General features: G+C 38.3%; 1 protein-coding gene across 2 annotated transcripts in view; it reads right to left on the bottom strand.

Moving 5' to 3' along the window:
• The window catches only part of LOC126335489 (katanin p80 WD40 repeat-containing subunit B1), a 122,592-nt gene that overhangs the window by 61,785 nt on the left and 35,664 nt on the right, over window positions 1–25,143 (bottom strand). Inside the window, exons 8-12 of one of the 2 annotated variants that reach the window (XM_049998817.1) lie at window positions 21,657–21,710; window positions 21,252–21,296; window positions 18,904–19,186; window positions 7,198–7,552; window positions 2,960–3,100 (exon numbers count right to left, since the gene is read on the bottom strand). In XM_049998817.1, coding sequence (XP_049854774.1) covers window positions 2,960–3,100; window positions 7,198–7,552; window positions 18,904–19,186; window positions 21,252–21,296; window positions 21,657–21,710 — 878 coding nt within the window. The remainder of the gene's footprint in view (window positions 1–2,959; window positions 3,101–7,197; window positions 7,553–18,903; window positions 19,187–21,251; window positions 21,297–21,656; window positions 21,711–25,143) is intronic. The other variant, XM_049998819.1, reaches the window with a different exon arrangement.

Here is a 25,143-nt window from a genome sequence, read left to right as displayed (position 1 = left end):
TTGTCATGTCTTCTGGGGTATTCTGTATTTGCTAGTATTGTACATCCGCTTGTGATGTGATCTACTGTTTCTATTTGTTGTTTGCAAAGTCTGCATTTATCTGTTGTGGTATTGGGATCTTTAATAATATGCTTGCTGTAATATCTGGTGTTTATTGTTTGATCCTGTATTGCAATCATGAATCCTTCCATCTCACTGTATATATTGCCTTTTCTTAGCCATGTGTTGGATGCGTCTTGATCGATGTGTGGCTGTGTTAGATGATACGGGTGCTTGCGATGTAGTGTTTTCTTTTTCCAATTTACTTTCTTCGTATGTGTTGATGTTATGTGATCTAAAGGGTTGTAGAAGTGGTTATGAAATTGCAGTGATGTAGCCGATGTATTTATATGAGTGATTGCTTTGTGTATTTTGCTAGTTTCTGCTCGTTCTAGAAAGAATTTTCTTAAATTGTCTACCTGTCCATAATGTAGGTTTTTGATGTCGATAAAGCCCCTTCCTCCTTCCTTTCTGCTTAATGTGAATCTTTCTGTTGATGAATGTATGTGATGTATTCTATATTTGTGGCATTGTGATCGTGTAAGTGTATTGAGTGCTTCTAGGTCTGTGTTACTCCATTTCACTACTCCAAATGAGTAGGTCAATATTGGTACAGCATAAGTATTTATAGCTTTTGTTTTGCTTCTTGCTGTCAATTCTGTTTTCAGTATTTTTGTTAGTCTTTGACTATATTTTTCTTTTAGTTCTTCTTTAATATTTGTATTATCTATTCCCATTTTTTGTCTGTATCCTAGATATTTATAGGCATCTGTTTTTTCCATCGCTTCTATGTGCAGTCGCTGTGGTTATCCAATATGTAATCTGCTTGTTTAGTGTGTTTTCCCTTGACTATGCTATTTTTCTTACATTTGTCTGTTCCAAAAGCCATATTTATATCACTGCTGAATACTTCTGTTATCTTCAGTAATTGGTTGAGTTGTTGATTTGTTGCTGCCAGTAGTTTTAGATCATCCATGTATAGCAAATGTGTGATTTTGTGTGGGTATGTTCCAGTAATATTGTATCCATAATTTGTATTATTTAGCATGTTGGATAGTGGGTTCAGAGCAAGGCAGAACCAGAAAGGACTTACTGAGTCTCCTTGGTATATTCCACGCTTAATCTGTATTGGCTGTGATGTGATATTATTTGAATTTGTTTGGATATTAAGTGTGGTTTTCCAATTTTTCATTACTATGTTCAGGAACTGTATCAATTTAGGATCTACTTTGTATATTTCCAATATTTGTAGTAACCATGAGTGGAGTACACTATCAAAAGCTTTTAGGTAATCAATGTATGCGTAGTGTAGCGACCTTTGTTTAGTTTTAGCTTGATATGTTACCTCTGTATCTATTATCAGTTGCTCTTTACATCCTCGTGCTCCTTTGCAACAGCCTTTTTGTTCTTCATTTATAATTTTGTTCTGTGTTGTATGTGTCATTAATTTCTGTGTAATGACTGAAGTTAATATTTTGTATATTGTTGGTAGGCATGTTATGGGGCGGTATTTAGCTGGGTTTGCTGTTTCTGCTTGATCTTTAGGTTTCATATAAGTTATTCCATGTGTAAGTGTATCAGGGAATGTGTATGGGTCTGCAATGTAACTGTTAAATAATTTAGTTAGATGTGAATGTGTTGAGGTTAACTTCTTTAGCCAGAAATTTGCTATTTTATCTTTTCCAGGGGCTTTCCAATTGTGAGTAGAATTACTTGCTTTGGTGACTTCATGTTGCAAAATTATCACTTCAGGCATTTGTGGTATCATCTTGTATGCATCTGTTTTTGCTTCTATCCATCGTGCATGCCTGTTATGTTGTACCGGGTTTGTCCATATGTTGCTCCAGAACTGTTCCATGTCTGTTATGTTTGGTGGATTGTCTATTTTAATGTGTGTGTTATCTATTGTCTGGCAAAATTTCTTTTGGTTTGTGTTGAATGTTTGGTTTTGTTTCCTTCTATGTTCACTTTTTTTGTATCTTCCAAGTCGTTTGGCCAATGCTTGTAATTTCTGCTTCTTTTCATCTAATTGCTCTATCACTTCTTGTTGTGAGATTTTACCTAACCTTTTTCGTTTTTTGTTTGATATTTCTTTTCTTATAAATTGTGTTAGCTGTCCAATGTCTTTTCTCAGTTTTTCTATTCTGATCTGTAGCCTGTGTTGCCATGCTGGTTTTGTGGGTTTCTTCTGTGTGTTGGTTGGTTCTGATCTCTGCCTAGTGTGTATATTTAGTGTAGTGAGTGCTCCTATATAAACATTATTATTATTATTATTATTATTATTATTATTATTATTATTATTAGCCTGAAGCCATTTTGTAAACTATCAAAAATCTAAATCAGAGAGGTAATGAAGAAGAATCTGGGCTATAACGACATGCACTAGCTGGCACTGGTGGTAGCAAAATGTCCTCTATTTTAGATCTACAGATGACCTAATTCAATCCAAACTGATAATCATAGTAATAAAACCACAATTTAGACTGTTTTATGTTCATTAAATCCAAATGACCAGACAGGGATATGAATACCACTCCTTAATATTAGACCAGAATCTTAACCCACTGAGTCACCTCACTCAGACAAATCACAAAACTGCTTGATGGAATCCCCAGCATTCAACTGCAGTGATTTAGGGTAAACTGAGAAAACCTAAGTAGGCCTAGCCAAATTACACCTGAAACTTTTTACCACTGCAGTCACTCGTCCACATAAGTATTGTGTATCTTGTCACTTAACAGAATCTTCATATAACTTTTTTTTTAAGTGTGACTTTCTTATCCCCTGAATTAACTGCATCCCAATCTTCCTCCCTACTAAGTATGAAACTCAAGGAAAAGTATATTTTAAAATGACATATGAAAATTATGCTACATAAAGTCACAGTTGACCTGCAAAAGGAACAATAATGTACCATTACCTTTAAATCCTTGTTCTGCCAAACAGAGTACACAATCTGTAAACATTTTAATCTATTATCCAGTACAGCTATCACAGGTGGGTGGCCTTGCGAGATATTTCTGAAGACATCATCTTCTGTCAGCACTTTTGAATTATTTTTCTGTAATAAGAAACCATATTGAAGAACAGGAAAATCTTTTTACAAAAAAGTGATGTAGGTATATACCACAGAATACAAAACAGTTACAACTGTTTCTTAACTAACAACTTAATCTAAAAGTTAAAAGTTGGAATTTAAAAAAAAAAAAGATCTTATTCATCAAGAATATTAAAGAAAACTAGATGAACTGCAACAACTAAGCTTTCTGTTTGATACTGATAATGATATTTCAACTTGGCATTGGCAGATTGTCCCTTGACTGCTTCTATACAGATGTCTCTTGGAATTCTGTAAAAGTTGTGGAATGCTCCAAGGTGGTGAAAAGTAGCTTCTACTCAATCCATATCAGACAGTAATGAGAATACTTTATATATGTGTAACTTCGAGTACCTGATAACAAGGTACAATAATAAAGTCATGGATCTCCTCCTAAACACCTAAATCTTATTCAACCAAATTTGGCACACAACCAGCAAACTTCAGTGTCAGCACTGTAGAGTTTACAACTTCCTACCTTCAATAGGCAAAGAGATATGAGCAAACAAAAATTTTCAGCCTCTGCCATATAGGCTATCTGGGAATAGGAGATGGGCAGACAGAGGGGACAAGTTGGGATGGATAGAAGGCAGGGCGGTGAGGGTGCACGAGGAAAAGGGAGAGGGGTTGGGGGGAGAAGCAGGATAGGGTGGACATACAGTGGTGGAGTGGAAGAGGTGGATAGGGAGATGGGGGCAGGTAGAGCCAGGTAGGAAGAGAGCGCAGGGAAGAGACGGACGGTGGAAGGGCGCAGGACGAGGTAAATAGGGAGAGGTGGGGAGGAGGTGGTAAATAAGGAGAGGTGGGGGGGGGAGGAGGTAGTCAGAGAGAGGGGGGAGGAGGAGATAGTCAGAGAGAAGGGGGAGGAGGAGATAGAAGGGGAGGAAGAAGGAGATGGACAGAAAGAGAGAGATGCAGGAGATTGACAGAAGGAGGGGGAGGAGGATATGGACAGAGGGAGGTGGAGGAGGATATGGACAGGCAGAGGGAATGGATTAGATGGGCAAAGAGATGGAGGAGGAGGAGGAGGAGGAGATGGAGATACTCAGAGAGTGGGGAGGACACGACTGAGATATAGAGTGGGGAGGAGGATATGGACAGATAGAGGAGGGAGGATGAGGTGAATGCTGAGGTAGGGGAGGAAGAGGTGGACACAGAGGGGGGGGGGGGAGGAGGAGGAGCTGTATGCAATATATGTGTCGAAAGCATATATGGGTGAGGCTGCGGGGAAAAGGGTTAGTGTAAAAACATAAATAGAAAAGATTATATGTGTAGTTAAGAATCAAAGAACATCAAAAAGAATGGTAAGTATGCTTGCAGCAGATACAGTAAGAAGAAAAATTACTATTACAGTGAACACACAAAAAAGAGCATTTCAGCATGGTACAGGAAAAACAAGCTGTGTGTGCCAGTAGCTGCAAAAACATGTTCACTGAGGATACCCAAATTCTAAAATAATTCAATAAGTAACTGATGCTTACAGTGAACACAATATTCTGAATAACAGTACAATATTTGAAAATTTAAGTGAGAGCGCAAATTTTGTTGCAACAGTGCAAAGTGCTGCAGGCTGAATAAAACAAACCTATTTTCACACTGTTGTATCTTTTGCAATGGAGGATCCAAACTGATGAAAAGGAATAGTACTAAAAACATAAAGAAGTAGTGAGCATTACATTACTGTGGATGTGTAGAACAATATATGCATAGTTTTCCATACATATGGTTTACATAGTGTCTAGTTTTAAGGCAAATTCAGATCGTTGCTATGATCAATTGAAAATGGTCACTTTTGTGATTTTGTTGGACAATAAATGAAAGCTCAAATAACAGTCAATCATGGAGTACCAGTCCGTCATGTACATTAGTTTAAAAAATATTGGTATAATGTTATGTACGCACATAAATTTAGGTGTCCTTCACAAAATTTATTGTGCTTTGTAAGGTTATGAAGGTACAAGTTGCCCTAATACTTTTAATTTACTACAGAAATGTTGTTCTCAGAATATGAAGTGTTTCATATGATATTACAAAATACCAGACTGCATGAAAATTGCCCTCTTAAATGTCCATGGCTACAAATTTTCAGGAACTGACCATCAATTCTCGTTGTATCAATTTATGTTTGACATCTGCTTAAGACAGTATTACTACTCAGGGCACAAATTAGTTGAAGGCACCGATGATGGCTGTTAATCAGTTGAAATCAATTTGCAAAAGTGAATAAATAAAACATGATTTTGCGACTGGTTGCTGTATATTTGGTAATTTTATGCTTTACGGTCGCTGCACGACTTGGGAACCACATGGAGCCCACCATTCATAAGATAGCTACAAGTCAGACAAAGATATTCTTTAGATCCAAACGTGCTTTTTTATAAGTTATGACCATTCATAAAACTCAATATATTAAAACAAACTATTATTATTATTTCACAAATGTTATATACGAAAAATGTAAATTGTTACGAGCCAAATTACACAGAAAGTCATTCACTGTCTTCCTCAATTACTTCAGTTGCTGACCTTAACAAACATTATTAAGGTGAACAAAACTTTGCAAAATAGCATTTCTTTACCCAAGGTAAATATGAAAAATAAAAATGCAAGCTGATTGTATGTGAGAGAAGAGGAATGCCTGCCTGCCCCCCCCCCTTTTTTTTTGTTTTAAGGAGGCATCAGAAGAGAGCAATGAGACATACAAACAGAAATATGAAAAACAATATTACATCACATCTCCTCTGATCTACAATCCAGAGGAAATTACTCTTTTTCCTTGGTTTTACCTCCCAGCAAAAAGACTAATTTCACGATTTCAAAAGGATGACATGCAATGATCTTACTCACCCTATTCATGTGTCCATCTGCAGTGCTATTATTTCAACTAATAGAAAGTACAGCATAACCCCGCTTTTATGTTCCCGGAATTAACGTTTTCCCACCATTTACGACATTTATCATCATTCCAGTCAAATTTCCTATGTCCACAGTGTTAATTTGTGTCCGATTTTGCATTAACATATTTATAACTTTCCTGTGATTTATGCATTATGAAAAAATGTTCCTGGAGAAAAAAATTACACTGGCAGGATGCGGTAAATACGTAAAAAAATTGGAGCATCTCATGCTGTATTTCCTGCTGCTGCCAAGCTCTACTTGGCTGATGGGAGTAATCAGGTTCATTCAAATAAAGTTTCATGACCAACCACAATCATTTCCAAACTGTCTCTACTGCGCAAATGCAGTTTCATGGCTGTTGTGATCATCGTGGCACCTTTGTCAAACCATATTTAGCACGTTTCGCTGTTTAGCCACTTCTAATGCCTGTTGACACCATCATTCACTTTGCGTTGCTCAAATGCTTTAGTTTGAACACAGCGCTGATTATATACTCTTTTCATGCTGAGCAAAATATGTTTTGAGAATTTATTCTCGTTGTTGAGTGCAATGTTTATGTATGTATTTTTTGTGATGTTAAACAAACAAACAATTTGAGTGATAGTTTGAATGTGTGTGGTATTCCACATAACTGAGGAGGAAAGTACCTGATAACCTCAAAAAGACATCTACAGTGCAAGAGATGCAGAATAACACATATTCAAACAACGCATAAAATACTTATGTACATATTTGCTCTTGACAACAAGAAAAAATTCTCGAAACAAGTCATGCTACATGTGAAAAAATACATAACTAGTGCAATATTTCATTATTGAAATAATGATTGACAGCTGCAGGCTTTCAAAAACATCGATTATGATGTCTGAAATTGAGTTAAATGTTCCTACTGCCCAGACAGTTATCAGTTCCAGTCACATCAGCAGTTTTTATTAAATAATAAACCTTTATTAGATAATAAACAAGTCCCTTACAAGTCTTCCGATGCCTGCTATGTACATATATCATACATAAAGAGCAAAAATTTTTTGAAGTCCTTTGAAAAGAGTAAAAGTGGGGTTTCACTGTAGTTGTGACATTACCACTTGTCTCACATAGTATCAACCTGAATCTTGAGTTTTCTATTTTAAATATAATAAATAAAACAGGTAGTCACTACTTACAGGAAGGAATTCGGATAAATCGATGCTAGACGTATGATTTATATTGGATGGAATGAAAGTTACTTCTTTTTGTGGTTCATGATCCAACATGTCCATGGAATCATCCCTTTCTGGAATGAGTCTAGTTGGAGTAGACGATGGTGGTGGTCGTTGTGGAAGTGGAGATCGTAAAGCAGAAGGCTTGGGAGCAATTGGTTTTTCTGGAATATGGGATACACTTTCAACATGTTCTGGTTTTGAACTACTACTGTTATTAATAGGAACAAAATTGCGAGTTAATGATTGTGATCTGGAATGTGATGAGTTAGAACGATTCAGTGCTGGTTCAGATGGACTGTGACGAAGACTGCTCAACCTGAAAGATCAAAATAAGTCACAATAAGTTATCTACAAGTAAAAACAGACAAAATGGCCAAAAAATTCACAAAAGTATTTAATAATGAGCAAACTAATTACAAGATCGGTTTTGCACAGAAAAAAAGTGCAATATGATACTTATATCTTAAGGCTTTGTTGCTGTTTGGCAGACTGAAAAACAAGAGAACATTAACAGTCATGAACTAGAAAGAACGCATGTGCAGTTGCTCACCCATTTAGTTTGAGACACGAAACAAAAATGAGATACGTTACTATTGTTTGCAACGAAAAACTGAAAGAGCCCAAAAGACCATCACGATTTTTTTTTTCTCTTTCCTTCCAATTTCCTTAACTTTTTCTGCATCTCATCATCAGCATGGTATTTCACATCCAGTTAACAGAGTCTCTCTCCAGTCCTATTCAGTCACTGATTCCTCAATCACAAGCTCTAAAAATCAGACAAATCCAGATGAACTACATCATGAAATTCTTTAGGCTGTTTTTAAACATTTTTGCCAATTTGAGTAGATACAATCTTTCCACTTCGCAGGTAAATATGAACAATAGTTTATGTCACTAAAATCCAATGGCTGCAGAGAGCATGCTGATTAACAGTGCACATCATCTGCAGTTTAGTGGAGATGCTGCTTACAAGGAGAGAAACTGGACCTCTAGTACCCACACGGAAATGTGCTCTTAGTTACTAAACTGCGACTTCCTGAGAGACTGGGTGCATTAACACTATGTTGCACTTTTTCTCAAAGGGTGAGAGCACTTTCTGAGGCGACATATTTATCTATCAAACTCATTAAGCACAGGAAGAAATCAAAAATTCGCTAGAGATTCACACCAAATACACCAAATCTCAGTGCTAAAGAGTACCTGGAATATTTATTGCTGTCCACATTTAATGGTACAGACACTGCACTGAGAGTCATTGACAGTAACTCGAACTCACAGCTAGTTCGTGCAGAGTAAGAGCAAATGCACAGCATAATTTACAAACAGTTTCAATACACAGAACAAATGAAGTTAACATTTTGCATGCTGTTACATCAGACACTGTTATTCAGACAAAATGTTCATGAGTATTAATACTGTATTAATTCTTGTAGTGCCTTACACTAGTATGTTCCTTTATTTATTTGTTTGTACAAACATATCACTTAATAAGCCTGAATTGTTGCTGAATACCTGGACCTTAGTACTGACTAAGTAGCAAAACACTCCTCCTGTGTCATGTGGTGGCTGAGCTAATGCAATGGCTTACAAACTGTAGTAATTACTTAATGATAAAAACAATATGTTCTTTTTCACTATTTTAATCTGAAGATTTATTTGACAATAAAACAGTACTATGTCATTGCTGTCCTACAGCCAGAGTGTTATAACTGCTTGCTTGAAGGGAGACAAGAATTTAACATCTCATCTCACTGATGACAAGATCACTAGAGACGGAGCAGAATATCTTAACATGACAAGGATTAGAATGGAAGAGGCTCTATTCTTTTGAAAAGAGCTATAAGAACCATCCCACTGTATGCCTCAAACATTTCAATAAAACATGAAAAACCTACATCTAGAAGTTGATGAAAGGGAATTTAGCCCCACTTTTCACAAATGCGGTTAGGATGCCTTAACCCAGTCAGACTCTCTAGCTAGAATTGTGTTCATTAACTTTTACTGTGCCTCAGCTGCAACATAAGTATTTTTCCAAATGGAAACCTGAGGTACACACTTACAAATGTCAACATTTCCATCACGTGCAAGTGCTGTCAACTGATGGGTGTCACAATGAAAACATCAGTAAATCAATATAGCAGCGAGCAGCAGCTCATGACTATCAGAAAACACAGATGTGGTTGGTTCACTATATCCACTGTATAATTGAGTATTGTTATTATTACTTTGCGTGGTAGTTACTGAATGATCATTTTTACTATTTATTAGAATAGAAAATATTTCATAATCAGTTATTTTAGTCCATAAAATGAAGCCAAGTGTACAAAGTATGTTTTGAAAATAGTTACATATTTTGTATAAATCTTGCTTCTAAAATTATTTAAGAAACTGCCTAAGAGCATTACCACATAAGAAAAATTTTCCTACCTCCAGAAAAAATTCAGGTCTGAAGGGTAACACATTGCTACACCTCATTTGGATTGTTCACTTCAACAGGAATGTGAGCAACCCACAATAGTTTAATTAGAATTGCAGTGCAGTGCCGCGTGCACATACATTCAAAAGGGCACGTGTGTGGCGTGTGCTGAGAGTGCCTCAGACTGTGTGTGTGTGTGTGTGTGTGTGTGTGTGTGTGTGTGTGTGTGTGAAGGGGGGAGGGGTGGTGGGGGGCACTGTCAGAGCCCACCACGAGCCCCAGTCTATTTAAAGCCAGCCAAGGTGCACTCGGCATCAGTTCTCTGTGTGTACTGTATGTAAAGGATTCCTGCTTAAAGTTACTTAAATACTGTGTTCAAGTTGCTAATGTTTCTGTGGAATAAAGTTGTGTTCAGTCTACTTCGGTTGTACTTATACCTAATTACAACATGATTGGCGATGAGTGTGGTCTTGTTCTCTGCATAAATTTCTACTCTTGTTGATCCTCTTGTTATTCTCATGATGGGTGATGGTGTTACAGAGAACACTTTACATCAGTTGGTTGAATAACAAGTCATTCACCACAGCACTGCACCTCCGGTCACAGGTGCTGGGCAATCAAACTCAGGTACTTCAATCATTTGCTTCTCTTTTGTCTAGTTGGCATGCTCCTCACTCTGTGGCTGCCATGGTTTATCCACCTCCCTTTTCTACATACGAGTCTGTTGAGAAATGGGACACATGTGAGAAACACTGTGACAACACTTTCAAGCTTTTGGAGTTACTGACACTATTTTATGTTGTGCCTTGCTGCTTTTATGGATATTGCCAAGAATATATCAAGTCCTATGTCAACTTGTCTATTTGCAGGATCTATCTTCTTTGAGATTTGACAAAATGTGTGAACTACTTTCATAATAATGCTTTAAGCACACCCACGTTATTGCATCTCCGGTTGAGCTGTAGGAAGCCACCACATCAATCCTATCGAGCACGGGCAGCTCAACTCCATGCATTACGTCATCATTTTGTGTCCCATGTACATGAAGAGCTGTACACTAATCAAATGATGAGAAATGCTATTGTTCATTTAGTTCCAGACCACGAGGTGCAAGAGCATGCCCTCCTGTGTGAAAATCCGTCCCTCTCTCAGGTTGTAGCTATTACAGTCATTCAAGGTGGTGTGAGCTGCAGGTAACTGAACTCAGTCATTGTGAGAGATATTAGCTGTCCAACCCTCTCCTCAGATAGTTCACAGGGGAAAGACATGGTTGAAGCAGCCTGCATGCAGTCACAGTGTGGAGGCAGCTGGCCCTGCTCCCAGCAACAGCCATACTAACAATGTAAGCAGGCCAGTAAATAACCTGCTTTACAAGCTCCTGTGCTGACCTTATTGTTTCATTAACCATGAGTGCCCAGATTGTCCAAAACACTAGAACACCTATCATAATTGAGACAAAATGGGTCACACAGCATCTGTGTGTATTGCAAAAATTCAGCACAACGATCTTGATGCTGATATGGGCAAATGAATGCAGGAGCTGCTGTAACCATGTTAAACTAAAAAGCATATATGGACTTGGGCTCCCCTCTGCTTCTCCCTGTGTCACAAAAGTTGGTAAATTACAATAAACCGAGTATTCCTATTCTCAGCCAATTCTCTGCCCCAGTGACCTACAAGTCAGAAGGCCGGTCACTTACATTTCTTGTTGTAGATAATGCATGTACGAAGAATCTTTTTGGATTTGATGTTTTGGGTTGTTTGGTTTTACCAATTCAAGTAAAATGAATTTAGTGTCTGAATAGGTGCCACATATGCATATTCTGAATTTTCCTCTTTGTTCTCTCCTAGATTGGGGTGTACCAACAATTTTCAATCAAAGAAACCATCAGGCAAGTAAGGCCTTTGCAGTGGTTTTAATGTTTCTGTGATCGCACAATCTACAGTGGATACATACCCGATATCGCACCTTGACGAACTCCTTGCAAAGTTATCAGGTGGTCAACATTTCTCAAAAAATGACTTGTCAGATGCCTATAGACAACTCTCTTTAGATACAGAGTCACAATGTATCTTAGTTGTCAATAATCCTTATGGCCTGTACCAATAACTGCTTTTACATCTTTTGGAACAACTTACAGCATCTGCTCCGGATTATGCAAACTATTTAGGTGACATTATAGCTTCCAGTGACTGGAATGAGGAACATTCACAAAATCTTTGTGCTCTTTTCTTCTGTTGCCCAAGTGGTCGGGCAGAAGTGTAATTTAGAAAGACGTCAATTATTTTCAACATTCTATCATTTTATCTTGGGTTTGGACCCCTCGCAAGGGTCTCAAACCCCTGCATTTATAAGTTTCTGCTACTGTATCATTTCCACACCCTACGTCAGTCAAAGAACTTCATATTTTTCTACGCAAAGTCACCTACCACCATAAATTTTTGCCTAGGACAGTAACAATTGCGCAGCCTTTATAGGCATTGCTGTGCAAAGGGACTCAATTTCGCTGCTCACTGGCTCGTGAAACCGTTTTCCACCCTTAAGACCATGCTGCAATCTGCGCTGTGCTTAGTGACATACCAACTGCACTTGATCCTTGCAATGGACACTTCACAGTACAGGTTGGGGGCAGTACTGGCTCATAGATATCCTTATGGATCCGAGCAGCCTATTGCTTATGTCTCAAAAACGTTCCTACTCAAACTAGATACTCTCAGATAGAAAAGGAAGCTTTGGCCATTGTATATGCTGTGAAGAGATTCCACGTTTTCCTCAATGGTAACAAATCGCAAACCATTGGTTTCCTTATTCAGTCCTTCTGTATTGTTACCAGATAAAGTGGTATATCTCATTAAACGTTGGGCTCTTTTCCTTTTGCATTACAACTGCGATTCATTTCCACCTTACAAATCAACAAACAAATGCCAACACTTTGTTCCATCTGTCGGCCAGCATGAGCCCAGGATTTCAACATCTTTCAACATCGATTCCCTGTTGTGAATGGTTTTCTACTTTTAGACATGGATTATGCAGACCCTTGGGTAGTGATCCCCTCAGTGCTTCGTTCAGAGGGTCTCCATTTATTACATGCACATCATTGGCGTGTGCCATGCACAAAAGATTGGCCCATTGACAAGTGTGTTTTGGCCCAGCTTGGATGGCGATGTTACCTGCCTGGTTGCCTCCTGTTCACAGTGTGCAACACACCAAGCAGCTCCCAGGGTGACGTCGTCTCCCTGGCCAATAGCATCATATGCACGGGGCCATATACGTGTGGATTTCACTGGCCCCTTTCTCCACGCTCATTGGCTGTTGGTCACTGATGCGTTGTTCATTGCATTTCCACATCCACAACTGCCATCATCGCAGCCATGTCCAATAATGGCCCAGAATTTTCATCACAAGGGTTTGCAGCATTTTGTGATTTTCGTGGTATCCATCACATCCTCGCCAAGGTGTTCTATCCACAGTCTCATGATGAGGTGAAACACCTACTGTGAATGTTAAAAACTCGGACAAAAAAGTATGTTACTAACTCTTTGTCTGCCATTACCTTAGATCTGTTTCTCTCCTCATACCATTTCATGCCGTCCGGCGAGAAGAGCCCAGAAGAAATACTCCATAGACACCAGCCGAGGACACTGCTACACCTCCTGCATCCTCCACGTGTGGCTGCCTGCACAAGCGGTTTTAGACTTTGCTCTAAGTGGATTCCAGCTGTCATCACCAGATGCTGGGGGGCAGTGTCTCTGCAACATTCACCTCTGCTTGAGATACCATGATCGTCTTCACCTTCGCGTGGATGGCTGGGTGCCCCCCGATGTCACATCATCACCTCTGAACTCATCATCATTGGGCGTTACATCACACATTGCTGCTGGTTCTCCATTCCCGTGAAAGTGAGGGCATCCATCCTCAGTGGCCAAGCCAGCAGTTCCCCTATTGCTTCTGACATCATCCGTCACCCATTCCTGAGCAGCCACCGATACCAGTATCGGGCACCATCACCAGAGCTGATGCCCAAGGTTGACAAGGAAACAGCCCCAGCATTGCCGGTGTTGCCACATGATTTGACACGGGAAGGTGGGCACAAAATGTGTCTGTGCCTAAAGCACTTAAGACCATACGCTCCCATTGAAGCATGCCACCTTACCCCGAGCCCAGTGGACGAGGAGGACAGCATGTATGTCTCAAAAATCAGTGATTTATCTAAGAGGAGGAGTGTGGTGACGCCTGTGCGTACTTTCAAAAGGTCGCGTGTGTGGCAGTGCTATGTCTTTCAAGGAGAGCACCTCCTTTCACAATGTGCTGCCTTCGATTAACAACACCAACTTCTTATGCATCTCTACTTTCCACGTCTCTACATTGAACTACAAAACTGCCGACTAGCCATCACTACTGGGAGATACTAGTGTAATGTCTCGCACCTCTGCACTTAATCAAAACAGGTCATCAGAAATCGCTTCTGATAAACCTCTATGCTTGGGCACAAGGACATAAAACTTCTTTCAGTCCTTCCGCACTCGGCATGTAGCTTGTCCGATCTACATCGATCCCAAATACCTGGCTGGATGAAACAGTATGCTGGTGAAATTAGTCACCATGTCCTGTGACTCTCTCTCTCTCTCTCTCTCTCTCTCTCTCTCTCTCTCGCTCGCTCGCTCTTGTGTGTGTGTGTGTGTGTGTGTGTGTGTGTGTGTGTGTGTCCAGATGCACTTGTGCATGTGCGTGGTTGAGGGCACGCGCGAACACAAGCGCCACATGTGAAGTCATCATCAGAGCCTGCCAAGGACCCACAGTCTATATACAGCCAGCTGAGTTATGCTCAGGCTCAGTTCTCTATACGTATTGCTATGGCTCTTTGTGTATGGAATTGGTTTCTGCTGATTGTTACTTAAATACCACACTCAAGTTTCACTGCTGCTGTGGAATAAAGTTGGATTCAGTCATGTTATACTTATACACCACTTATATACCAATTACAGAGAGTAGTGGTTCGTATTTGTTCTGATAACTATTTTGCATATCAAACAACATACAACTGCAGTTAAATGGAGAAAACAGTCAATAGTTTTCATATCATTATAATGGCCACAATAATGAAATGCCATAAATATGTGCACCTTTCACAAGCTTATTATTGTTTACTGAGAAGGTATGGTAAGAGCTTGCTTTATAACTATTAGACTGTTTTGATTAATATTATTATTACAATGAGTAAAGCATCTGTAAATATCTTTGTATTTATAAACTGTAGGCTGTTTTTGAGCTTACACATAAGGAAAAATGACAGCTTCAAGGTTTCATAGGGGTTATTTAAAGAAAGAGAGAGAGAGAGAGAGAGAGAGAGAATATCAATTCAATATTTTTCTTCTCAGATAGTGTGACCAACCACAAGCACAAATATATGGCAAGTCTCAATTCAAGTTTGAACAAAATCTCAATAGTTAAGCTACTTTGGATTTACGACAAGCTGTGTTCCCGTAGCTGCTTGGTACGCAAGTGAATTCTGAGCTTGACATCAACAGAGCATATACTACAATTTCCCACTACTTCAGAGAGGAAATTTTCGATAAATCCCTTTAGATGCAGTTCCAACTTTGAAACACACCATTAAACAAATGCCATAGTCTTTAAACAAAATATTCAGTTAATAACTGAGGCAGTTAGAAGCAAAGAGGTGTGACAAAACCAAATATATGGAGATATGTGCACCATATTGCAGCGGAAGAACTAATCTATTTTGTGGGAAATGGATTTAGGTTTACCAGGTGATTTCAACAGCTTCCTAGCATTTATTTGAAGAACCGCTTAGCAACAAGTGTTTTCTCTTTGGGTGCAAAGAGATGCAAGTGCACATACACGTCTTTGGTTCTCAATGTTTTGTAAACTGGTGTGATCACATGATTTGATGCATTAGAATTTGGCAGATTATAAGGTCTTTTTGCAATCAAAACTCTAAAAAAGAAGAGTGGAAGAAGGTGAAAAGAGTAAGAAGAATATAGATAATGAACAGACAGGTGATAAAAATACTAATGTGATATTTCCTGAGGTACATACAACATCTTCCTCAATCTGCACTGGCCCTCACTGCCTTTAGTTACAACGCAGGGATCAGAATAAAAACAAAAATGTCAATTAAGTGATGGATTTATATTACAAAGTACACCTCACAAAAGACAATTAAGCACAAGTCCCTGATTTCGGGCCACTCCTGTACGGAATATTTTATAAGACTACCCTCAATGATGACATGAATTTTGATTCCATCGACTTATGACAATGAAATAAAGGACGCCAAAGTTCAGCCATAATACCTGTCATAACAGAAATATTAGATCTGCAGCAGTTACTTCCATTTGTGCCTCTAATTTGCAGCCATTCTATACCAATCTTAAGCACAAATCAAAAACATCTGTTTATAAACCATATAGATCACCTGAAAGTGGAGAGCCAAGAACACAAACTGCTAATGATGTGGAGCACTCTGATGATACTATGTGGGACTCTGAATAGACATTTCCCGCAATAAAAACAAAATGGGAGTGTTGGTATGTGTATGTGCTAAGAGTTTGCTCGGAAATTTTTGTTTCTGTACATAACACAGTCTATTCATTCCATTCCATTACACATATAATCAATAAAAGTTATACAAATGGATTAATGTAATAAGTAAAACTAGAGCCAAATATTGTATTACATTGTCGTGGGTCATTCCAAACCTGGTACTAATGTGAGCCAAGGAGATGTACACTGGGGTGACAGAAGTCATGGGACAGCAATGCGCACATACACAGATGGCAGTAGTATCGCATACACAAGGTATAAAAGGGCAGCGCATTGGCACTCAGGTGATTCATGTGAAAAGTTACTGAATGTGATTATGGTCATACTTTGGGAACTAACAGATGTTGAATGAAGAATGGTAGTTTGAGCAAGATGAATGGGACATTTCATTCCAGAAATCATTAGGGAATTCAATATTCCACGATCCAAAGTGTGAAGAGTGTACTGAGAATACCAAATTTCAGGCATTACCTCTCTCAACATACAATGCAGTGGTTAACGGGCTTTATTTAACAACAGAGAGCACTGACAATTGTGTAGAGTTGTCAGTGTTAACACACAAACAACACTGCATGAAATAACCACAGAAATCAATATGGGACGCATGACAAACATATCCATTATGACAGTGCGACGAAACTTGGTGTTAATTGGCTATGGCAGCAGATGACTGACATGTGTGCCTTTGCTAACAGCATGACGTCAACTGCAGTGCCTCTTCTCGGCTCCTGACTATATCAGTTGGACCCTAGAACCCTGGAAAATCACAGCCTGGTCAGACAAGTCCTGATTTCAATTGGCAAGAGCTGATGGTACGGTACGCAGGTGTGGTACAGACCTGATGAAGCCATGGACCACAAGGCCAAAAGGCACTGTGCAAGCTGGTGGTAGTTCCATCAAGGTGTGAGCTGTGTTTACTTGGAAGGGACTGGGACCCTTGGTTCAATTGAACTGATCATCAGCTGGCTACTTGAAGATCATCTGCAGCCATTCATTTATGGATGACATTGTGCTATGTCACTGGGCCACAACTGTTCACAACTGGTTTGAAAAACATACCAGACAATTCGAGTGAATGATTTCGTGACCCAGATCGCTGCCCTGTATGAATCTCATCAAACATTTACAGGACATAATCAAGAGGTCAGTCTGTGTCCAAAATCCTGCATCAGCAACACTTTCGCTATTATGGATGGCTATAGAGGCAGGATGGCTCAAAATTTCTGCAGGAGACTTCCAACGACTTATTGAGTCCATGTCATGTAAAGCTGCTGCACTATGTCAGGCAAAAGGAGGTCCGACACGGTATTAGGAGACATCCCACGACTTTTTTCACCTCTGTGTAAGTGACATCTTTGGAGAAAGAAGGGTGTAAGTACTAACTAGACTATTGATGAAACATTACTGAGCACATTCTGGATTTAATACACTGATATTGCATGCATAGCTTCATTAATAACAACTGCATGTGATGGTTATTGTCAACAATGTAACAAATGAATACAGAATTTTAAATTTGAAGCTTGTTTCCTCATTCTGTCACTTGCACCCCTTTGCTTTTAACTGCATTGATTACAAAAGCTATTTTATGCACATTTTAGAAATCATTGTGTCTCCTCAGGCACTTCTAAGTAATGTAATAAATCTAGCTAAAAACAAAGATGATATGACTTAACAAACGAAAGCACTGGCAGCTTGATAGACACACAAACATACACACAAAATTCAATCTTTCGCAACCAACAATTGCTTCATCAGGAAAGAGGGAAGGAGAGGGAAAGACGAAAGGATGTGGGTTTTAAGGGAGAGGGTAAGGAGTCATTCCAATCCCAGGAGCGGAAAGACTTACCTTAGGGGGGAAAAAAGGATAGGTATATGAGCGCGCACGCGCACACACACACACACACACACACACACACACACACACACACACACACACACACACACACACACACACACAAAGTGTGTGCGCGCGAGCGAGCATATACCTATCCTTTTTTCCCCCTAAGGTAAGTCTTTCCGCTCCGGATTGGAATGGCTCCTTACCCTCTCCCTTAAAACCCACATACTTTCATCTTTCCTTCTCCTTCCCTCTTTCCTGACGAAGCAACCGCCTGTTGCGAAAGCTCGTAATTTTGTGTGTGTGTGTGTGAGATTTTATTGTGCCTGTCTACCGGCGCTTTCCCGCATGGTAAGTCTTGGAATCTTTGTTTTTAATATATTTTTCCCATGTGGAAGTTTCGGAAATATTCCACGTGGGAAAAATATATCTAAAAACAAAGTTAATGTGACTTACCAAACAAAAGCGCTGGCAGGTCGATAGATACACAAACAAATACACAAACAAACACACAAAATTCAAGCTTTCACCTGTCCTTTTTTTCCCCTTAAGGTAAGTCTTTCCGCTCCCGGGATTGGAATGACTCCTTACCCTCTCCCTTAAAACCCACATCCTTTCGTCTTTCCATCTCCTTCCCTCTTTCCTGATGAAGCAACCGTTGGTTGCGAAAGCTTGAATTTTCTGTGTATGTTTGTGTGTCTATCAAGCTGCCAGCGCTTTCATTTGTTAAGTCACATCATCTTTGTTTTTAGATATATTTTTCCCATCTGGAATGTTTACCCTCTATTATATTAATGTAATAAATCAATTTACATGAACTATAAACAATCCAACTGAACTCACTTCACAGGAAAATCCATTTCTGGGAACTCAGATGAATCCTTATATGAATTCAGTCTACGAGAATTGTGCTTTGAGCGTGGCGAGCTTGTAGCCTGTGGATGCATAGGCGTGGAGAACTGTGAATCTATTACTATGTCACTGTTTGGAGAATCAGCAGGCAATCTGACCACAGCTGGCAGGGACTGGGAAGTTTCACTCAAGTTGATGCTGCTCAGGCTCCTTGAGCTTAGGTACACCTCTGCTTCACTTGAGGCTGGGTGCAGCGCTTGAGGTATTGCTGGGTCTAGAAGATTTCACAAAGAATCTGTTTAAGTTATGTTTATTTCACAATCAGATATGACAAAAACTAACTCTTACTGGACAAAAAAATAATTAATTACTGCTCATCACACATGCATTTTTCAATCAGAAAGCAAAAAATAAAATAAGGAATTTCCACTATTTTAGAACTTTACATGAGAGAGCTAGGTTTGTATTAATTACTGTTGAAAGTACAACAGTACTTTTTTTAAAAAAAGAATTGAATAATGAGCAGCCTCAGGTAAACGGTGCAACTGAGGCTGTTCAATATTAAAATTAAAATTTTTACAGTTGCTGACAGGGACGCGAAATATTGAAGATATTTAACAACAGTATTTATTAAAATATTATTAAAATACAGAATTACTTAATCTTAAGAAAATAGCACAAATACTTAAAAATTTAATAGGTATCTGTAGTTATTATTGTACGGAATAAAAAGCTAACGCCTAAAGTAAAAGCTTATGTAGTATTTAATTTCTTTCTAAGAAACTGCACACATACCAAAATATATGGCACCTCCCATGCCTCTTCAGAGACATTCATATCTGCACCCATATTTCTTCTTCTTTTTCCTATCTTTTAGTTCCTTATTGTTAAATAACAGAAGTAGTAAATGTGACAAATTCCCACATAGTCGAAGCAAGTGCAAGACTAAAATGTAACTAAGCTTTGTGTGTGTGTGTGTGTGTGTGTGTGTGTGTGTGTGTGTGTGTGTGTGTGTGTGTGTGCGCGCGCACGCGTCACTAAATGTCTCAACTACACAGCGAATTGTTATCTTTTTATTCATTCCATTATTTATAATCCACCAAGAAATTCCCATTACCCTACCATTCTATAAGATTTTTTAAAGTCCTACTGATAGGTTCAGTATCCAAGAACACACGCATCTTGTCAGAAATTAACAGATATGACAAAAAAAAGTACAATACTGCCAAAAAATTTAAGGAAAGAAGCCATAGAAGACAATGCTACAAAGTTTGTGTACGTCACATATTTTAGTAACGTATTTTTAGAAGTAGGTGACAAAATTTGACTCAGTAAATTCAGAAGACAAAGTCCGGCACAATTCAGTGAAAATGAAAACTCCTCACATAATCACATTTGAAGTACAGAAAATCGCCATGACCCTCGAAAGTAAAAATTTCAATAAGACGTGAAAAAGTTGTGACCTTTCCTTTCTTAGTTATGTCTGTAATATTTAAGCAATTCAATGATTTTTCCCCCATACAGATTAAAATATGCCAGTGTTGGGCTTTTCTATAAGAAAGACAATTCCACAATTTTGGAGATCTGTTTTCCAGGATTGTCACTAACTCTCACTCGTGTAGTAACTGGATGCTTAGTGGAATCAAAGTAGGGATTTCAAAAGTTCTGCTCTACCGAGTAGCAATTTATACATTCACCGGGAACATAATAAAATCTTCTGCAACTTACTGGACGACTTTTGGCTGTGTCAACTATAAATTCTTTATGGGAAGTTAGGTTTTTATGAGATACATTATGCAGCACAAGTTTTGTTTTATTCCTATTTAAAACCCATGATGTAGAGAGTTGCTGTAGGATGATCAGGTAACATGAAAAGTGGTGCTGCATCATCCATGTAGGGTGGGAATCACAGTGGACATTCTGAAGGACGTAGTTGTGGGCCTGTTGCTGTTCTTGCTCCTCTTAATGAGTTATCATTTAAATTGGGATGAAGAATTAGTCACTTTTGCAGATGATCAAGCATTAATGTCAAACCAGACAAATAATATCTACTGGCAAAATAGCAGCATAAGTGATGTTTTTGCTAAAGTTAATAATTGTGTTTTCGAACAAATTGGTTAGCTTTAAAATTTGAATAAAACACAGTTCATCCAGTTTTGTGCAGCCAAAATACTCTACCCGCTATTGACACTATGTACCCAACAATAAATGGTAAACAAAATAAAATTTATACATTCACAGATGGTGCATCCTCATGAAAACAAAAGTAGTATTTACAATTACAACCTGCATTTTCCATGAATGTTATAAGGTGTTCTGAACACAAATATCAAACTCACCATTAGAAAGAGCAGGGAATGAGTTACGAGGGGGTGTTGACGCAGCTGTAACACAAAGCAAAAGCAAATATGAAGTCCACAACAACAATAAAAATCACATGTGCTCTATGAATCAATAAATTCATACAAGTATAATTGCAAACATAAACATTTTGAAAGAAAAAAAAATGCTGGAAATTTTTAATTCATATTTTTAGAGTTTTTTTATTCCTAACAATACCATTGCACCCCCTGTCATATCACAAGCAATGATGGTAGTCACAGACAGCTAAAGTCATCTGAAGTATAAAATTACAAAAGCCAGAAAAGATATACTTTATTTCTATTTCACTCACACACTTAGTTTCTCTCATAACATGATGATTGACAGATGCACAGGAAAGAACAAAACTGAAAACAACTCACCATCATCAGGTGGTGCAGGGAAAGGTTCAGGTTCAAGAGGAGGTGTTCGACTAACTGTAAACAAACAAGTAGATGCAAAACTTAATGCAGATCACACACATGCTCTCTACAGATGCTAAAAATAACATTTCTGATCTAAGTGAAATAAGGAATTTGTAAATATTAGTAACTATTACTCTAAGAGCAAAAACTGAATAGTATTCCAGAGTTAACAGCATAGTAGATATTAGCAAAAGCTATCTGGCCTATTATTCTTTGGGACAAACAGTTATACTCATGAACAGTTTGCAGAACAGTAGCTGTTAGTTACATGCATGTGCATATGTACACAGTAAAACATACACAAACACATACATGGAAGAGGGTGAAAGTACTAAGAGAAGGAAAAGAAGAAGGGTTGTGAGTAGTATGAGGGGGGGGGGGGGGGGGGCGAGGGGGGGGGGGTGGAGAGAGAGAGAGAGAGAGAGAGAGAGAGAGACGAGAGAGAGAGAGAGAGAGAGAGAGATGAGAGAGAGAGAGAGAGAGAGAGGGAGGGAGGGAGGGAGGGAGGGAGGGAGGGAGAGGGAAGGAGGGAGGAGAGAGAGGGAGGGAGGGAGGGAGAGGGACAGGAGGGGAGAGAGAGAGGGAAGGAGGGGAGGGAGGGAGGGAGGGAGGAAAGTGAAAAGTGAGGTTAGAATGTGCAAGTGAAGAAAGGAAAACAATACATATCCAAAATATGCAGTGCACAAGAGGAGTCCAACAATGACATAAAATTTTGAGTAAAGCAAGAATGCACGGGGAGGCAAGAGAAAAAAAATAGCATATTCTCAGTATCTACACCATAAAAGGTAATACACCTGTTATATATTAAACACAACTGCATGTGTACATCAACATATTTACATGCAACAGACACCAAGGGGGAGTCATAGAAAGGAGTTTTTTTTTTTGGGGGGGGGGGGGGGGGGAAGGGAGGGGGTTGTCAGGGTCATGGGACTGAGAGATTCAGGTAGTGGGATAATAAGACTGAGTAGGATAGTGTGAATATGAAGTATTAATTGGAAGCTGAGAGGGGAAATGGGAGACCATAAGTTTAACAGAGGATTCTTGCATCGTCATGAAAAAAAAAGTGCAAGAACTAAATTTAAATGACTGGTGGCTCCTAAAGTATATTGCAGTTTTGACAAGTATGATATCTGAATTTCAATGTCGTACCATTACTGAATACAATGGCACAAATGATAACTTAATGTAGTCATAATTTCATGTTAACATTTAGTTTTAATTGTTTGTAAAATATGAATTAATTGCAGAACTTTTATTTCAGCAGCACTGTGACACACTGCAGATATTATCTCAACCATTTATTAAGAAGTTAAAGTGAAAAGCAGGAGGAGGAGAGGAACGGATCACATGTTTCTCAAGAATGAGTACAATGGTAGGTCACACAAAAATAAGCAACAGTTATTGGCCAATTTCAACTTTCCAGAAAGTTCTTCATATTAGAGATACAAATGGTAATGACGCAAAAGTGTTACAACAGCACCATTGCAGCCAGTATGACATCTTTCATTTTGTTAATACTAAGAGAGTAAGAGCCAAACAGAGGATTACTTCATGTTTCATGAGCTAAATGGAAATCAAAAGTCAAGAAGAAACAGAAAAACTGCTCATGTGAATCAATACAAAAATGCCAAGCAAAGTCTACCAGGATAGGAAAAATAACATGTTTGCTAAAAGAAAATGCCAACAAGCAATATAGGGAACTCATAAATTTTCTTTGTTAGAAGAGGTAATAGAAGTCATTCTTTATACAAACACACTGAATACATTTTGAGAAATGTCCTTGGTTTTGCCATGAAGTACAAGTAATAAATATAAGTTATAACTGCTATTAATATAACCATGCCTCTATTGATCTCACGCATGTAACACCAGTTTGCAAAAGAAGGAAGTGAAAATATGAGTCACGCACCACATTCTGTTCAAAGTTTTCTACAAACTACCCAATATGCAACACAATTATACAATAATAATCTGTTGGAAGATTACTATGACAGTCTCTACAAAGCAGAAATAATACAAAAGCTCTTAAACATTCACCAACACACAAATTATGTGCAATAATGAACAATTACAACTGTAGGAAGATAATAAACAGAAAGTAAAATATAAGAAAAAGTAGATGTAACTTTAGAAGAAGAGAAAGGGTGAAATTGCTACAAATAAATAACAAACATAATGACTAGAAAACACCACAAGAATATTACAAAGCAAGGTGAGGAGGACCATAAAGCAATATACCACATTCACAAGAACTTAGTTTAAAGATCATTAATATGGTACAGGAAAGTATTGGGTAGAGTACAAATAATGGAAGGAGTAAAAGTAATCACAACCCGCATAGAAGTTTCTTATTGAACAAACTATCCACACCTTGACAGCGCACTCAAGTATTTTCTACAAATGACATGTTTCCCAGTTCAAGCCATGATCATCAGTATTAATCATTCATGTCATCAATAATACCTACTGAAGCTTCCTGTGCTTTTTTTTTATATGACTCTGAGGCAGGGCATGCCACTAAACATAACATGCTCAACTTAAATAGCTGTTTCACAACAGATACCAACAGTAAACCTTGCAATGCCACGTTAAGTTCTGATTAAGAGGATTACGGAAGCCAATTGAGTAATGGCAAGGAAAACTCTTTCTATGAAAATCGATAACACACCCTTAATTCAATGGAACTGCAATGGTTCTTCAAGAATACAATTCACAGTTAATTAAAAAACTATCAATACACTCATCTCTTATATCTTTAGCCTGCATTGTAAATACAAAAGATCTTTTCCAAACTTACCAAAACGTAAAATTATCAGCATTGAACATTGGATTTTACTTTTCATTTATTTTCAAATATATTCATGTGTAAAATTTATCTTTTAAGTATATTAATACATAATCAACAAATTTTTGATAGTCATATTCATTTCACTCTCATAAGTTAAAGGCAGGCTGCTTGTGCTTGCTCAGAAGTTCTCTTTCACATATAAATGATTCCATGCATGTATCTTGGGGTGCCTTTCAACTGCTGACTGACCAAAAATGTTTATCTTCTTTGATTGTAAAGATCTTTAAAGCAATTATATGAGCTACGTCGTCAAATTTTTGGTAGAAAAAGAAGTTTTGACGATCTCCCTAGTTATGTAGTTGCCGCCATTGTTGATACAAACCCTCTAATTTTAGTATGCTGATTCTCAACTGGTGTGTCAGAAGTTATTAAGTTTCCAATTAAATCTTCACTTCCTACACATGCTGAAGTGAAGTTAATTTCCACACCCACAAATTGTAAAAGAAACCTATTAATGTGGTTTGACAGATGATAGTTTACTTTCAGCTATTTCATGCTAGTAATGCCCACACAAAAACATGTAAATTTTCAGTAGATGAACTGAAAACCAAAAACTGGGACACTGCACTTCCCTCGACAGTTAATGATGGTTGG

Source organism: Schistocerca gregaria, chromosome 2, assembly GCF_023897955.1.
Source record: "Schistocerca gregaria isolate iqSchGreg1 chromosome 2, iqSchGreg1.2, whole genome shotgun sequence".
Lineage (NCBI taxonomy): Eukaryota > Metazoa > Arthropoda > Insecta > Orthoptera > Acrididae > Schistocerca > Schistocerca gregaria.
Note: the sequence above shows the minus strand (reverse complement) of the source record. Positions and strands in the feature narration are given on the sequence as shown.